An 18,327-nucleotide genomic window follows, 5' to 3' on the forward strand; every position below is an offset into this window, starting at 1 on the left:
ATAGGAATGCTTTAACCAATGCTGGGCCAAGAACTATATTAGTTGTATGAAAGTGACTATATATCAAAAGTAAAGACAAGCTCTCTTTGCATTCTGAAAGTTTTGCTTTTCTTTCAATTTACATATTTCATTTTTCCTATTACATTTTATGATTTTGTTTCATTATTTTGTTATTTTACCTATTTTATGTTAACTGGAAAGTCTGTGTCACTCTTTCTGTCTCTGTCTCTGTTTCTGCCACTGTCTCTCTCTCTCTGTGTGTGTCATTTGTAGGACCTGGGTGCTGTCCCAGAGATTTTTTGTTCAAGGTCAGGACTTCTGGTTTTCTGGAGATAGGAGATAGGAGTCTTACGGACTTTCCTGCGTGAGCTGGCTTCTAACTGCGATCCTCAGCTCTCAGCCTCCTGAGTAGCTAGGATTACAGGCATGAGCCACCAGCACTAGTCCTGGAACGATTCTTGAACTGTCTTTGAGCTAGAAGCTCTGTGTGTTCCACAAGGCACTGGAAAAGGCAAGGTAGAGCTTCAGTGAGAGAAGATGTAGGGGACAACCTACTGTCATGGAGGCAAGGCACTATGAATGGAATAGGAAGAAGGTTTCCAGAACTCATGCTGGGAAATCACAGAACATTTGTTGTTAGAACAATATTGGAAGGTCAGATCTGAAGAAGTAACAGAAACAAATTTACTTACTGTCCTTCCCTTTGGACTGAGGCCCTCCATAACTCCAAAATGAAGGTTAAAAAATGAAGGGTAGTGGAAATTATTACATGCTGTCTATGCACTGAGTAAAGAGATGCATTGCATATTAATGGCCATATGCATCAGCCATTTAAGCAGAAAGAAGACATACAATGGAAGCGTGATGGAGAAGGCACAGTAGGAGAAGCAGAATATGTTTGGTTAGACTGACCTCAAAGTGTTTTTCAGTAAATGCATACAACATTCATACAAAATGAAGCTAAAGGGGAATTTAGAATAAAAGGAAAATAGTAAAACATTTTGCCTGTGAGTATAATACCTTCTTATATACTACAAATATTGTTTGCTTCCAGGAAAAGGAGAGAAGATAGATATTTTCTTATCCACATTTTAGTATATATTGAATAGCAAAACATGAATTTATTGTTACTCAAACAGCAATGAGAAGAGTTTTTAAAAAAAATTACTAAGAGTCTACGTATGTTGGGGATTCTCACTGCCCTTCAACCAGCCCTGGGGCAGTGTGAGAGGGAGCCCCTCCCACCTTCCGGCCTCAACCGGAAGAGAAGCAAGCCCGGCTTGGTCTCCCGGCGGCTTGGCCACATGTCTAATAGCGGGGGCCAGCCCGTGGGGGGCTGTAGTCCCCACCCACAGAGGAAGTTTCATGGCATCACCTGATGGGCATCCCAGTCAGCCAATCAGTCAGTCACCCCAAGTCCTTCCCCTTCCGCCTTTGTCATCGTAATAAATCCTTCTCCCCACCCTCTGGGCGGCTGAGACCTGTTCAACCATCAAGGTGTCTCCCTGATGTTTCTCTTCCCGCAGTTGCTCCTGACACGTGAGGGGCCCCGGGGGTAGGGGAGGCTTCGGCAACCTTTCCTCAACTTAGCGTAATCCATGAGAGTACGCTTTTGCCTTCTGCTGGCGGAAGACAAGGCCGAGTGCTCTTTCATAGTTAGAATTCAGGCATTTTCCCCGGGAGATAGGGGAAAAGGGATCCTTGAGGTCCCAACATACATATTGCCTTTAGAAAACAGAAGGTGGTAGAAAAAAAAATTCCTTCTTACAATTAAAATTCTACAGGTCAAATACATTCTATACCACTTTTCTTTGTTTTTTAGTGTTTTTCTAATACCGAAAAACTTCCCCTACACAAGTGTGCTGGGTTGAGCCCTCACTTCTCTCAATGATTTGATGATTTGATTTCTTTTTCTTGCAGCACAACCCTTTTTGGCTTTCCTTCATTCCCCATCAATACTAAGCAATCACTGTTGGTATGCTCCAGATCTAAAATCAAACCAAATCAAATAATAGAATAGTAATAGAGCTGATCAAATGTAAGTTAATTCTCAGCCCTTTTGCTTTAGTTTACTTTTAAAGCATGGTCTCTTCCTTTTGCCTGAGACGTGCTCCAAACACTGACAATTCTATCTCCATCTCCTGAGTACCTATGACATTACTACTATATCTGGTTTGTTGAGATAGAGTCTCACTGGTCTTCCCATTCTTCATATTCTTATCCCCTAAGAGTTGGCTTTTCTGTTTTCATCTAGTAAGTAACACAATCTCTTAATCTCTAGTGGGATATTGTCATTGTTTTCTTTCTAGGCTATAATTTATAAATTTCTGTTTTCCTGCTATGCTAGCAATACAACTGTGGCAATCTTAATTTCAATCATATTATTTTTATAATTATTTCACTCAAGCTCTGTACAATAGACATAGTCAATAATTTCTTTAATTATAAATCTCTTATTCCCATTATACCAAGGCCCACAGGTTTTCTTTGTATTTTATTAGCTGTTTTATCAGCATTTTTCATCTCTCTCCAGTGAAAAACTATTCATAGAAAAACTGACAAATTTCAGCATTTTCTGTGTTCAGAAAGAATTTAGCAGACCTATGTGTGCTTGGTATTAGGATTTGATGAGTGGAAATATACTTAGAATGTCTATCATCCTTAAAATTCATTCTGACAATATTATAAAGTTTCAATATGATCTGTGGATATAAAATAAGCATAACACACTACAGTTTCTGGCATTGAGATTAACATTAGAATTATATAATGACACATAGAGGTGGATAATTTATTTTCACCTTAAAGTTATAGAGTCCTAACCATAGAGTGAGGGTTATTTTGTTCTAAATGACTGAATGGGAAAATGAGTTAGCTCATATCTCTTAATGGAAAATTGTAATCTTTCAAAACCAGAATATCAAAATTTCCATTTGTGTTCAGCATATTCATACATAATGAATAGATAAAGGTTAGGCTGACATTAGATACTTAGTTTAAACATTAAAATATAGCATATCTTCCTTCTTTTTGTTACCCCTTCTATTCTAGTACTACAGAGCTAGATATAGAACTGTGTGGAACTTCGAGTAACACAGGTGTCCTATAAATTTTATTTCAAAATTAATTGTCCAAAGATCATCAAGTTTATAAAATTAATATTTTCATAAGTCCCAAATGGTTCAAACCCCCCAATTTTGCACAACATTTTACTTGTTCAAGAACTTCTTTTTTATCTTGTTCTTTCCTGTATCTGTACTTACTCATATTGAAAATGATGGACACTCCCTTCTCTTTCCAGTGGGACCCACAGACAAATAGACGGATAGCATCTCTCCTCTAATGGAAGAAATATCCCCAGCACATTCTGTGAGAGAATGTGAGAATCCCAATTATAACATCAAAATTCCCAGAGGCTCGCACTCCACCCATATTGCCCAGTCTGTGTCCCATTAGCTTAAGCATAGTGATTAGCCTGGAGATCTGCATCTTCTCAGCAAAAAGCTAATACTTCCCAGTCCTGAACGTAATTTTATGGCACAGAAACACACATCACACAAATCTTGAAATATATGTAATCACCCAATCAAGCTTACTATTCAGGGTCATTTCCAATGACCCAAGCGGATGAATTAAAAAATAGTGAAAGAGATGTGAGTACTTAGGAAACACAGCCACAGGAAGTATCTGCAATGAGGTCCATCTATTTGGGTGATTTTGCATATCTATCTGTCTTACCGAATCTAAAATGATCTGCATTTATTTATTCACAAGCCTTCTTCGCACTATTTCCCGCTATATCTTGGTGGTAATTTCCTTCATGGTTATCAGAATCGCTGCCAAGAGTCCATGCAACTACTTTCTAACGGACTGGAATGAAACTTTCATTCTTGCTTCTCCTGTGTGCAAGAGAAACTCATTTTCATTCCTCTTTTGACCAAAGCTCTCCCACAGTTTAACCATTATCTTTAGAAAAAAGATCCAAAACCTCTATGGTCACAAGTTTTAAAAGTATTCAGCATGGCTTACTTGTCAGACCTGTTTTTTCCTTCTAACTACATGGGCTTTTGTGCCAAAGAAGGATTCAGGGGTACACGTCAAATTTATTTGTTCTATTTCAGCCTGATCACAGCACCTGGATATTTCCCAGGTATTTGTCAATATTTATTTCTTTTTGTCTCAGTTATTTCTCTAATGTCAGTGATGAATGGAAAGCATTTACCATTCTACCCTCCCATTATCATGCTTCCACTTTTTCTCATTTATCGTATATCCCTCTTTAAACTTATAAGAAGTATCACTTATATCTCTATTGTTGGCCTTCCCTGAGAAGGCTAAACGTGAGATTAGAAGCTTTCTTTGTTCTTATAATGTATTAATCTTTCTGCCTATATGAGCAATTGGCTCTTAGTTGTTCAATATATGTGTTTCATGATGAGTGACTTATGAATTAATAGATTCAGTAGAAAGCTCAAGTAAGATAAGAACGAAAGATTAGACAGTGAACTTGACACCACTGATCATTCTAATGCCCTGCTTTAGTTTCACAAAATTTGCAAGTTAGCAAGTTAAGTAAGTGCAAATCAGATAAGGAAAAAAATCCACTTAACAGAAAAAACTACATATAGGGAAGTGTAAATTGAAATACCTACAGATTTCTTGGCCAACTACTAATGATAAGTATATAGATATTGTTATTCTTATTATTTCAAACCATTGTCTTCTTCCTTATTGTTGCAATTTATTTTTTATTCATTTTGTCATTTTTTATTGTCAAAGTGAAGTACAGAGGAGTTACAGTTTCATACTTAAGGTGATGTGATAAGAAATGTATGAATTGTCATAATTTCTTTATCATTAGAGTGTTTAATGGAATTAAATTTTCTTTAAAATGTTCTAGATTCAGACAAGATCGGGCGTGTTCAGGGTGGTATAGCCGTAGACATGTTCTAGATTCAGAAATATCCAAATACTAAAACTGGAATGAAATAACCTGGAGAAAAATGATAGAACTTTTAGTCTACTCCTGCAAATGAATTAATATTTTTATATTTTGTCAATAATGTGCAAACATTTTAAATAATTGTATAACTTTGAACAATATGAAGGACTAAGGATTGCATTTATATAATGTGTATTGTTTTGATACAACATTTATAATATATGTCAATCCCCTAAATTTAGTGAATTTCCATAGTATGGGATTTATTTTACAACCATCAGAAAGCTCTAATAAGCTCTACCAAATAGTTCTGTATCTTTCAATGCTACAACTTTTCTTCTTGTTCTTCCTCTTTTTTTTTTTTTTTTTTTTGCCAGTCCTAGGGCTTGAATTCAGGGTCTGGGTACTGTCCCTGAGCCTCTTTGTACTCAAAACTAGCCCTCTACTACTTGAGCCACAGTGCCACTTTGCACCACTTCTGGCTTTCTCTGTTTATGTGGTATTAAAGAATTGAACCCAGGGCAAGCACTCTACCACTAGGCCACATTCCCAGCCCCATACTACAATCTTATCTGTGAGAGCTTAAAAAATGTCTGCCTTTAGGAATGGACATGTGCAATTATTGGTGCATGTGAGGCTCTAAGATGCTAATGTTGAAAAGTGTGCATGATGCCCAGGTCACGTCTCGGGAGAGAAATTCCTTAAAACACTTATGTTCTGTTCTGTATTTTTTTTCACAAAAATAAATATTGGTATTGCAAAGACTGCATTACATACCTCAATTATTTTTCTATTATGATTCTCCAATTTTTGAGAGTCATAGACAGTATATTCTTAATTGATTAGAATGTTGCATTCTGTTATTAAGTATTTTTTAAATGTTAGTGTCTTGACTGAGTAACAGTTTTTTTCTAGTTTGCTATAAAACGTGACTGATATTTATCTTAAATGATCTTTGGTGTGGTGATTCTCTAACTGTAAATCCTGTAGCACTATTTTTCCTTAGACCTTCACCACTTTCCTCCATGGAAAGCAATAAAGAAAACAATAAAGAAAGCAGTTCCATCTAGCTCTTTCCCATCTGGACTCTGAAATGACAACCATCTTTCTATTCTAGTTGGACAAGGGAAAACTAGGCATACAATCTCAGGAAGGTACAAGAAATCCATAGAGAAGCTTCTGAAAGTTCTAGGACATGGTCTAACAGAGACTGCCCCACAACAAGACCCTGAAAAGGGGGAATAGGATATTTTCTTCTATGATACTTACATTTGTCAGCAGATAAATACCAATGAGTATACAATCTATGTAAAATAACAATATGAATACAGAAATACATAGGAAACAAATGGGCTTTATATTTGAAATGAAATAGGCCCACATAAAATATTTCACGGCATTTTAGAGAAATAAAAATGAAATACCAGGTAAAGCAGGAAGCTAGGAAAAAGAATGACTGTTCACACTGAAATATAGCAGCATATAATTTTACATGCCTCAATTATTTATCTGCATTACTTGCCTGTAAGATGAAAGGCTTTCTATGAAGTTTAAAATTTAATTGGCTCCAATCTCTATAGTCCAATGCCCAGAAAAAGTATTCTTTTCTGCCAATACTTGGCTGACTATAATTCTTCCAAAATGATGGATTATTTAATAAAAAAATTAGTAACAAAGTTTAAATTTAATATTGTAAGTGTCACAGCCTCATAACACTGATCACTCAAATTGATTACCGGAAACACGATATTAAGGAGTGATTAATATTAAATTCTCTAAACTGCTAAGAAATATAATTGATTAACAAGAGACAGAATAATAAGAAATACTTATTTGGCAAAATGATTATCAAAGAACAGACATATGAATCACATTAATTAAGTGCATCATAGAACTTACCCATCAAACTCCAACAGCTTTATAAATAATAAGTGACCCAAAACTAAGTGAATACATTATACACATTTTGTGATCAGTTGAAAATTCAGCAGTTTTTTTTCTGCCACATTTGGGATCTGTTAATATTATCTTCACATCTGAAAACAATTGTTGTAACTCCAAAAAAGCACTGATGGAGTCTAATTCCTTTAATTCCTAGTTCTTTCTTTTCACCTTGATTCACTTTGTTCTAATTTGAGACAATGTCTAGACGATATTTTTCTATACAGCCCTCTATTATTAAAGTACACACATTTGTTCTTGAAAACCAAAAAGAGAAAATCTGACTCCATACCTAAACAGTATTCTTTATTGGTAACTACACAATGAATAATGAAGCTGGAAGGTATATTACAGATTGAAGAACCTGAATGTCTCCATAGAGGGTAATAAGCAATATCCTGCAGGATACTTTTTCAGACAGAAATATAATTTATTATCCTCACCCTCTCCTACCACAATACCTAAAACCATGGCCCTCATATTACATAGTTTTATTCTTAAATGTAAATCACTATACAATTTAAGCTGTCCTAAAGTCCTATTAGGAGTCAACTAATTTTCTCATATACACTGTCAACTGTAACTTAAAACCCCAAACACTAGCTATGAAAAATCATCTCACTAGTTTGTTGTTTCCCTTCCTTTCCCTAATTCATATAAATGTATATACAATACCCAGGGTACCAAAATCAAATACAATGACAAGAGGGGATAAGTCATAGAAAAAAAAAAACTAAAGAAAAAAATAACTTCTCATAGTACATTAAAAAACAACTGCAGCAAAGAAAAAACTCGTTTCCATAACTTGGAGTTGATTTGGCTTAGCGTCATCTTATGTGATTCGGACTATCTTAGACATGCACTAATTATTATCAATGAGGGAAACCATGGAATCTATGTTTCTTTGGGTCTGGCTTACTTAATATGTTTGTGGGTTGTTTTTTTTTTTTTTCGCCAAGTGTTTCCATTTCCTTACTAATGGGGTGATGTCATTCTTTCTGCTGGAGCATAGTATTCCATTGTGTATATTTATCACATTTTCTTGATCTATTCATCTACTGAGGGGCCTCTGGGTTGGTTTCATATCTTAGCTATGGTAAGTTATTTCTTTTTTCTTTAGTTTTGTTTTTCCTCTATGGTTTACTCCCTGTTGTCATTGTATTTGACTTTGGTACCCTGGGTATTGTATAAATGTTTGTCTGAATTAGGAAAGGGTAGGGGAACTACAAAATGGTGAGACAAAGGACAAAGGAGGAAGCAATGCAACAGCAAAACTCACAAGACAAAATGCTGGAAATAAAATATACAACTTGGAGGGGGATATGGAGGGAAGGAAATGGGAGAAAAATGAGTGAAGGGGTAATAAGTTTGACAAGAAATGTACTCACTATCTTATGTATGTAACTGTAACCCCTCTGTACATTACCATGACAGTAAAATACCAATGCAACAGCAATACTTACAAGACAATATGTTGTTAACCAACTGTACAACTTGGGGTGGGGGAAATTGGATAGGAGGGAATGTGGAGAAAAATGAGAGATGAGGTAACAAGTTTGAGAAGAAATATACTCACTAGCTTACTTACATATGTAACTGTAAACTCTGTACATCAACTTGACAATAAAAATTAATCAAATGAAATAAGAAAATATTTTATATAAAATAAAGTCACAGTGTTACCAATGAATAGGAAATATTTCCAATATTACAGGGGAAGGATAATATATGAATCTTGACTTGTACTTTCGGCAGGGAGCTATGTGCAGAAAAGTTGAGGGTTTGCAATATGTAACGTTTAAGGAGCGCTTACACTTTAATTATCATCAAACAAATATAGCATAATTATCCTCTCTATCTTATAAACAAGAAAACTAGACATAGAGGATTTAACTTGCAGTCATTCTGCTACCAAGAAATAGAAACAGACTTCAAAGCCAGATTGTCTAACTTCAAATTACAGACCATTAACCATTATTCTGAAAGTTTTCTCAGAAGTGGAATATTTTCCAAAAAAGATTAAATTATACAAATGAACCAGGGAATAAATTTGCAGAATATATTGCTAGGACTAAAGAGCACAGAAATTCTATCACTTTACAATGTTGTATAAAATCTGTGCTGTTTTCTGAAGTCCATGTTTAAAAATATGCAATATGTTTGAGGGGAATAATCATTGACCACAACATAATCCTTATAATATAATATATAATCCTTATGTGGTCAGTTATTGTTTGTGTGTGCAGTTGTATTATGTGTGCAGTTACTGGGGGATTGAGCTCAGGGCCTTGAGCTGTAGTTTAGCTTTATCCCTTAATGCTAGCACTCTACCATTTGAGGTACAGCTCCAGTTCCAAGAATAATTGGTAGAGCAAAACCAGAACACATCCTCTAGAGAATAAGTTGTCTGCTACAATGAGATTGGCTCATGTAAGTTGAAAACAGCAGAGGAGTGTCCACAAACCAAGTCCAGGATAAAGAAGTAGGATTTTATGTTAATCAATGGACTGATGATTTTGTTTTTCAAATGAAGAGAAAACTTACCTCAGTAATGATAAGTTTGACTATAGACTTCCAAAAACGTTTCAAGAGTGCCATTTTTTTACATTTGAGAAATGTGGTTTGTGTTTCTTTGCATATTGCATAATACATGAAGTAAAACTTGTCTTTTTCATCTTAACTGACCAAGATGCATAGGCCCCAAACGAGCCCTTCTCAATGGGGAAAGGGTACATAACCTCCTAAGGAAAAGTCTAATTTCAGTTTCTTTGGGAGAGACTAATACTTTCATGCTCAGCAGAGAGAGAGAGAGAGCGAGCGAGCGAGAGAGAGAGACAGAGAGAGAGACAGGAGAGAGAGAATGAGGGTTAAATATGGTGAAAACTACACATCAAGTAGTAGATATTTAGAGACATTAAAAGGAGGGTAGCATTGTTTTAAGAGAAGATAAATTAACAATGAAACCCTCTCTTATTACAAAATATATTAACTTAAATATTAAAAAATAACAATGTTTTAAAAGTGTTCAACAGAGGAGGCTTGTGTGATCAATGTGTATAACATTCATTTATGAAAATATAAAAGTGAAATGCATTATTTCTTTTTATAATTTGCCTCTGTCAGCATACATTGTGTTACAAGAGGGTTTCATTATGTTATTTTCATACATGGATGCAAAGTTCCCTGATTATGTTCACTCTTCTATACTCTCTCTCTCAGCCCTTTCCTCCTTCCCTCAAACAATTATTCTAGTTAACAAATACTGTTCATGCAATTAATATACATGAACAAATATACATTTACACGATCATGTACCATAATAACAGAACAAATTCTAGAACCATAATGACTAGGTTGAATGCACAAGTCTAGGACCTGAATAAATTTTGCCTTAACTAAAATCTATGTGTCACAGATTATGTGTTTGGCCAAGATAAATTAACTAATAACAGCAACCCATCTCATCATCTAAGATTGTTGTGACTGTAAATTATGCATGTATATGCATATGTGCATATAGACACAAGTTCTATGTGTAATGGAAATTACTACAAAATTTAGCTGTTGCCTATTAGGAAGAAGAGTCAAAAAATGTATATTATTCACTATTTTTGTGTGTTGTGTCAATTTTAAGCTTTATTTCACTTAAAAGTACTCCCAACCCTTTATATTTAACTACCAAAAATGTTCGGACAGCCAAGTACTTAAAACATAAGAAAAATATCTACTTATCCACATAATTAAAACTCATTTGTGACATAAAAATGCAATGTGTATATAAATAAGATAGACATTCATTTGTCTGTCTATTTATCTACATAGCATCATCAATGTAATTAGTGTTAGGTAGATTACTAGAAAAATGCATAATTTTTGGTTTCCACTTCTGTAAAATGGACATAATGTTGCTTAGTATAAGAAACTATGGGGGCTGGGGATATAGCCTAGTGGCAAGAGTGCCTGCCTCGGATACACGAGGCCCTAGGTTCGATTCCCCAGCACCACATATACAGAAAATGGCCAGAAGCGGCGCTGTGGCTCAAGTGGCAGAGTGCTAGCCTTGAGCGGGAAGAAGCCAGGGACAGTGCTCAGGCCCTGAGTCCAAGGCCCAGGACTGGCCAAAAAAAAAAAAAAAAAAAAAAAGAAAGAAACTATTATTGTTGTTAAAAGGCAAATCAACCTTAAGGCACTAAGTGAAGAGTTTTATATGAATTAAGCATAAAACTCCTACATAATTTCACTATTCCCAAGAATGCATTAAGCATAGGCTGAATTTTTCTGATATATAAGTAAAAGAAAAATAAATTTTAAATATTCATAAATTCTTTTAAGCTTAATAAACATTTGTAACTGTACAGTAACTTAGACCCTGTGGCTTATTCTTCCTATCTTAAATATTAGCATATTAGAACACAACGGAAACATAAAAACTCTGCTCCTATCAGTAAAAAATTATAGATTTTTAATAATAAACTACAAAGTCCAAAGTGCGTAATTAAAATCAGATTAGGACTTGTGTTCTTTTGCTATTTTTTTAAATGTGTAAATTTTCTCCATCTCTGCATGATGTCTTGTTAAGGGGCCTAGCATATTTACCTATGAGCATTGTTGCCAAACTTTGGCACAGATGAGGCGAAACTACCCTGGCTAGTTCTGTCCTACAGTAATGTCTTCAACTTTGCGCTATGATGCCAAATGTTTTTCTTTTACTATCAGCAGCATGGATTGGTGCCAGAAACAGTGATCTAGAAATAGTGTTAATTATTCACAGCTGCACAGGCCTGGGAGGGAGCAGAAAGCATTGGGATCTTACTCACAATAGATAAAAAAACAGGAAAAGAAAAAAAAAAGACTCTTCTTTCTGGTTTTGTAGAACATTTTCCTTCCAAAGGTAACAATAAAAAAGGCAGGTCATATTCAAAGTCTGAGAAATCTGTCATAGATTTTATAATAAACTATCAAACTAAATGGTCCTTTTACTCTATAGACAAAAAGATGGTTCATGAAAATCTTTTTCATTGGTAAAATTATGTGGTTTAGCTAGTAATGAAAATGGTAATAGAAAGTTCGCTCTAAACCATAAATATTGTGCTGCTTTGAGGCCAAATCATTAGAGAAAATCTCATTAGGAGACAAACCCAAATACATGACTTCGATTCTGATGTTCGTGGATGGTTCATATCATCCTTTCTGTTGGTAGTGGTGGACATAGCATAAGACATGTAATGACCCTGTGATGGTGCTATTTCTGTGATTTTTGGAAGATGATTACTTTTTAAAGCACTCTACTAGAAAAAAAAGAACTGCTGATTATTCCAATTTCCTAAAATGCAAGCCAAGAATCTAATTTTTTAAACTGCTTTTTTATAGATTCCCCCTCTTCAATTTCATGTTTACAGACTCCTTTACCTTTTCTCTGTATGATGTACATTCTTTCATTTAAAAAATGGAATAAAATACATTAAAACGATTTCAAAATAAATGTTAGTCACCTCCAGTATCTTCCCTCACTTTCAACACCTATGAACAAGTCATACAGAAAATGAAATAGGTATTGATCTAGGCTAAACATTTCACTGATCAAATACTTGTCAAAACTTTAAGCACTAAGCCTTCTACAAATGGAAGAACATATAGTTGGCCTGTAAAATTTGAGCCTATAGGACTGAACAAGACATAGACCTGACCTTCAAGAAATGTCCAGTAAACTCAAAGAGATTGATGTCAGATAAATCATTTGGAAGTTGAACATTACAGAATAAGTAGCTCAAAATTCTAAGCTAATTCTAAGTTACTTTTTTTGAAGGGGCGACAGCTTAGGAAATCCTCTGGGTCAAGCAGGGTACTGTTCCCAGAGATAAACACTGCCTCCCATTTCCTTTCTCTCTCTTAAGAGGAAATAAAAGGAAGAAAATAGACTGTTAATTGATATAAATAGCAACTAACTATGTAGATTATATAAATGATCATGTCAGCCCTGAGTACAAGCCCCATATATATGTATATACATGTATATATGTATATATATACGTATATATGTATACATATATACGTATATATATACATATATACGTACATATACATCCTCAAATGGCACAACTACACCATATAAACCTATCTGTGAATGTTAAGGCTTAGATTATTTATGTTGGCCACCTTTATTGATCAAACTACCTGGCAGCTGACTCTTCTTTGGGTAAGTGTTATATAAACCTGTACTATGGGGGCTGGGAATATGGCCTAGTGGCAAGAGCACTTGCCTTGTATACATGAAACCCTGGGTTCAATTCCTCAGCACCACATATATAGAAAAGGCCAGAAGTGGCGCTGTGGCTCAAGTGGCAGAGTGCTAGCCTTGAGCAAAAAGAAGCCAGGGACAGTGCTCAGGCCCTGAGTCCAAGCGCCAGGACTGGCAAAAACAAAACAAACAAACAAACAAAAAACACGCACACACCTCTATTATGTACGAACATTCTCAAAGAACATAACATATATCAGATATTTATCTTCATACCAATGTTTTCCAAAGCATCTATTTATATACTGAGTATACTTTACATTGAGTGCCAGTTTCTAGACAGTGCCTGTCAATCACAGGACAAGACAAAATTCATACTTTCACTAAACACTGAAATCTGCCTAAAGATAATTAGTGTTCTATAATGTGCTATTTATTCCACTTTTCACTGAAGACACAACTTCTACTGGAATTCTATTCAGGCTGTTTTAGCAGTCTATGTTGATTATTGGTTTCTGGAATATTAAGGAATTTTTTCTCTACTGGTTTCTGAAAATTTACCATGTTGATGAAGTTTCTGTCTGTCTATAGTTAAGTCTTTGTAATGAGACAGCTTAGTTATTAAAAGACTAGACTTTGGTCACAATATAGATAGTTCAGAATTGCTGTTCTGAGATTCCTACCTTGATAATTTTCAGTCTAGATTTAGCAAGTGTCAAAAGGAGTAAATTTCTGCCACCAGTATGACATTAATTGGGAGTTTTTAACTTGCTCTTTCCACAGGTGTTAATTTCTAGATAGCATGCTTTACTAGGGATTATAGAAACTGTGATAAAATAAATTTTTGCTTCTAAATTAAACACTTTGGCTAAGTCTGCCACTTAGGCTAGGATCAAACACAAATTCATTTGACACCTTTCTCTTAGTGATTTCTCAAATTAAACTCTTCACTCTCCTCCCCACACAAATCTAAATATTGAAGTGTGTGTGTGTGTGTGTGTGTGTGTGTGTGTGTGCGCGCGCGCATTGGTCCTGGGGCTTAAATTCAGGGTGTAGGCAGTGTCCCTACATTTTTTTTTTTTTTGTCCAAGATCAGCCACAGCTCCACTTAGCCTTTTATGGCTAATTAGAGATAAGAGTCTCACACACTTTCTTGCAAGGGCTGGCTTTGAACTCAGATCTCAGTCTCCTGAGTAGCTAGGATTCCAGGCACTAGTCATCAGCAGCCATCAATATTTAAATAAAAAGAAATTAATCAATAAAAATTCTAAGTAGTACAGAAGTTCTTTCTGATCATATTGAATTAAGTTAAAAACAACATTTGTGGCCTAGAGGTTTCTGTTCCTTTGTAAAGCTAATGTGGAAACCAAGATTGATGGTGATAAACTACTGATAACTGTTTTATCTGTTTTTGTACCTTCCCCATGTACACTGACTTTATGGAAATGTGACAGCTAAGGTGTTATTCACTCTTTGCTTCTCAAATTACACTGTTGCTCTTCTTTGTCCTTCTTTCCCTTACTTCTACAATTACACCGATAGTGTGTTATGATTCTTTGTCTCCATTTATTATATCTACCTCCCTTGGTACTGGGTATCTGTCCCTGTAGATATGAAGTTACATAATGAAGACCTTTCTTAATGTGGAATTCAGTATGTAAACCTTTAACTTTATTTCTAACTCGTCCCTAAATTGAAATATTTTCTATTTTCTAGCAGTTGATAGGGATTTTTTTTGTTCTGTAATGTAATTTTTCTCCACTATTTTGGTAATAGAAGTTTTATTCCAGTTCAAAAGAACATAATTATCCTCGGAGACTATACAAATGGCAAATTTTTCTTCTTAATTTTATTTTTAAAAGAGTGTTTTACTGAAGAGAATTCCTGTACAAGTCATAGAGGAAATGAATGCACCTCTTTGCCTCAGCTGATTCGCCAATGACTCCACTGTACATGGCTTATCCAAGTCCTTAAGAATCAACACAATGCTCGAAAAGAAAGGACTCATTACTTTACTTAATTAACTATAACCTCTTTGAATATCATCCTTACAATAAAATAAAAAAAAATCAGCATCAAACTACCTTCTCAAGTTCTAAATTACCTTCTCTTCTCAAAGCAGAATTACAAAACAATGGTAGTTGTGAAAGCTGTTCGATATTCTTCCTTACTGTGAAGGAATTTTCCTTCAGCCTTCTGAGAATAAATTGAGGGAATCTGTTTGAATTTCCTCCATTCATTTCCTACAGTTTCCTTCTTTTGAAATAAGAAGAACTTCCTAATGCAGACTTCTTTTTTTTTTTGGCCAGTCCTGGGCCTTGGACTCGGCCTGAGCACTGTCCCTGGCTTCTTTTTGCTCAAGGCTAGCACTCTGCCACTTGAGCCACAGCGCCACTTCTGGCCATTTTCTATATATATATGGTGCTGGGGAATTGAACCCAGAGCTTCATGTATATGAGGCAAGCACTCTTGCCACTAGGCCATATTCCCAGCCCCAATGCAGAATTCTTAATGTTCCAGTCGAAATCTTTATGCTATGGATTTCGATGTCTGTAATATGATCAGTGAAAACTAATTTTACTTACAAATCTTCCCAAAACAGAAAAGTTGGACTAGCCATAAACAAGAATATCTGGAGTATACACAAGTTTTAGTTACCCTTTAAATTTGTCAAAGCACAAATATTCAAATGCCTAACATTTTTAATCCAAGCATTACAAGTCTGTTTTATTTAATAATATGTGTCTGGAATCCTTTAATCCATAGGAATTCTGATTGATAACAATATTTAACTCAAGTGAATCACAATTACATTAACCAAGCTTCTGAAATTGTTTCAATAAAACCCTGCATAAAAGATTAGCAGGCACTGCCAAATATTTATATTGCGCCATGATTTCTGGCAAGAAGTGCTGTTCAATCAGTAGGATTTAATTTAACAGTGTTTACCTGTGCGTAAGCCTCCGATAACTAACGCAGACTGCAGTCTGAGAGTCATGAGTAATGCACATTTTATGGCGACTACATTTCATTTTCAAGCATGGATCTTTAGCTGGATCTAAAGCTAGAGAGAGAATGAAAGGAGAAGGGGGAAAGGAAGGAAAGAGAACAGGAAATATTAAATGAGCATTGTGAAATTGAGGGTTCTTATGGAATCAAATATTATAATTGCAGCAAATAATTCCATAGCATTTTAACTGTGAATTTTTTGTTCCCACTTCCTATATTAGAATGTTCTACTTACAAATCTCAGATAGTGGGTAACAGAGTCACAGTCTCCTCCAATCTATTGAGTAGTGGGGCTACACATACCAATAGATCAACAAATGGAAACATCACACAGAAAGGTTAGCTTCACAAATGTGCAATAACAACTACCATCAGAGCAGCAAAGACAGAGAGAGGCTAGGGTGTGTGACCATAGTGTTTTATATCAGAGAGCAATTACAATCTGTACTTCTGCTTTCCTTACATAGCTGGTAGTGAGTAGAGAAAAAGAATGGAAACCCAGATGGGACATTTATGAGTCTCTGGATGTCCATGAAAAGTATAAGGCTGGCCTTGGGGTGGACTAAATGCATCAAGATTGGAACTGAGATGTGCTTTCATTTTTAGATTGCTTTAGCACAACATTTGAACTAAAATTTCTTCATACATCCTGTATTGGTAGCTATCAAGACCAAACTTTTGTGATACATTTTTTTGTACAAACAGTTTGTTCACACATAGTTTATATAACATACACTTTATTCATTTAGGGTATACAATCTATGGTTTTCAATGTTTATAATTATGAAGCTAACATCACAATTTAAAAAATATTTCATTACCAGTGGAAATCCAAACAGATTTTTTGTCAGTGCTAAAATGACATAAATTGCACCCAATTGGAATGTAAATACTTCAGTGTCGTTCATCATGAAAGATGTTTCCTTTGATAAATAATGATCAGATCAATTATAGTATCGATTTTTATTGAAGGAGTTAGAAAATAAAATGTCATTCCTGTAAAATGTTGGATATAAATAAATGGTCTAATTTTACTGGAAATGTGTCACTATGCTACCTATATACATTGCCAATCCAATACAGCCTTTCCTGCCTTTCCAAACTCTATAATCAGTGCTCCATATTAAGGACATTGTTTTCCCTATTGCATTCCATGTATGAGAGAGAACGTGCGATACTTATTTTTCTTTGTGTCTAGATTACTGCACTTAAAATAATGTTCTCAAATTTTATTCATTTTGCTGCAAGTGGTAGAATTTCCCTAATTCTTTATGCATACATGTGTGTATATATACCATATTTATATCCATTCATCTGTTGAATGCTTATTATTAAAGTTATTTTCTTTACATTTTATTGCAAAAGGGATGCACAGAAGGGTTACAGTTAAGTAAGTCAGATACTGAATACATTTCCTTCATCCCTCCCACATTCTCTCCCAGTTTTTCCCCTTCTGGACTTTTCCTCCCTCCCAACAAGATGTTTGGTGGGTTTCAGTGCTGAGTTAGGCCATTCTTTGTTTCATCGTTTCTGTGCTTCCCTTTTTCCTCCCACAATCAGATTAATTTATATACAAGACAAAGTATACAGAAATTAAAACAGAATGCATGTCTCAGCCATTGAGAATAAAGCAGTATGCAATTATCCCTTTGATTTTTTTTTCATTTTCTTGAGATATATATCCAGATATAAGTTTGTTGGATCATATAATATATCTAATTTCAGTTTTGAATAACTTCCATACAATTCGCCATAATGGACTTAGCAATCTTTATTCCCACCATGTTTAAAAATTCCTTTCTCTCTACCTTTTGCCACCATTTGTTATTTTGTCTATTTGATAAGTCTACCTGGAGTGAGATAACTCACTCTTAAGTGGATTTACATTTTGAAAAAATTTAATCTAGAACATTCTGAAAGGGAGTATTTGCATCTTAAAATTAAAAAATCATATATGTATAAAATTACCCTGGTTTATCTGGTCTAATTACATTTTGAATGCACATTGTTAATATTTTGGTCTTCCAGGATTTTTTAATCTTATACAATCTAAACCAATTTGTTTTTTTAAATTCCATGACACTACTTACTCTACAATAAAGTAAGTACCAAGTTCTGTGAGTGTGGTTTTTTGAACCATATGTCTTTTTATAGTAGAAATTTCATTATAGGAAGCATAAAAACTACAAACATCTCA

At 34.8% G+C, this 18,327-nt stretch overlaps 1 protein-coding gene across 3 annotated transcripts in view; it reads right to left on the reverse strand.

Annotated features, from left to right (window-relative positions):
• The window catches only part of Spock3 (SPARC (osteonectin), cwcv and kazal like domains proteoglycan 3), a 249,197-nt gene that overhangs the window by 94,771 nt on the left and 136,099 nt on the right, over positions 1 to 18,327 (reverse strand). For all 3 annotated transcript variants that reach the window (XM_048330943.1, XM_048330941.1, XM_048330942.1), the window contains exon 4: positions 16,071 to 16,185. In XM_048330943.1, coding sequence (XP_048186900.1) covers positions 16,071 to 16,185 — 115 coding nt within the window. The remainder of the gene's footprint in view (positions 1 to 16,070; positions 16,186 to 18,327) is intronic.

The sequence above is a fragment of the Perognathus longimembris genome, chromosome 21 (assembly GCF_023159225.1).
Source record: "Perognathus longimembris pacificus isolate PPM17 chromosome 21, ASM2315922v1, whole genome shotgun sequence".
Classification (NCBI taxonomy): domain Eukaryota; kingdom Metazoa; phylum Chordata; class Mammalia; order Rodentia; family Heteromyidae; genus Perognathus; species Perognathus longimembris.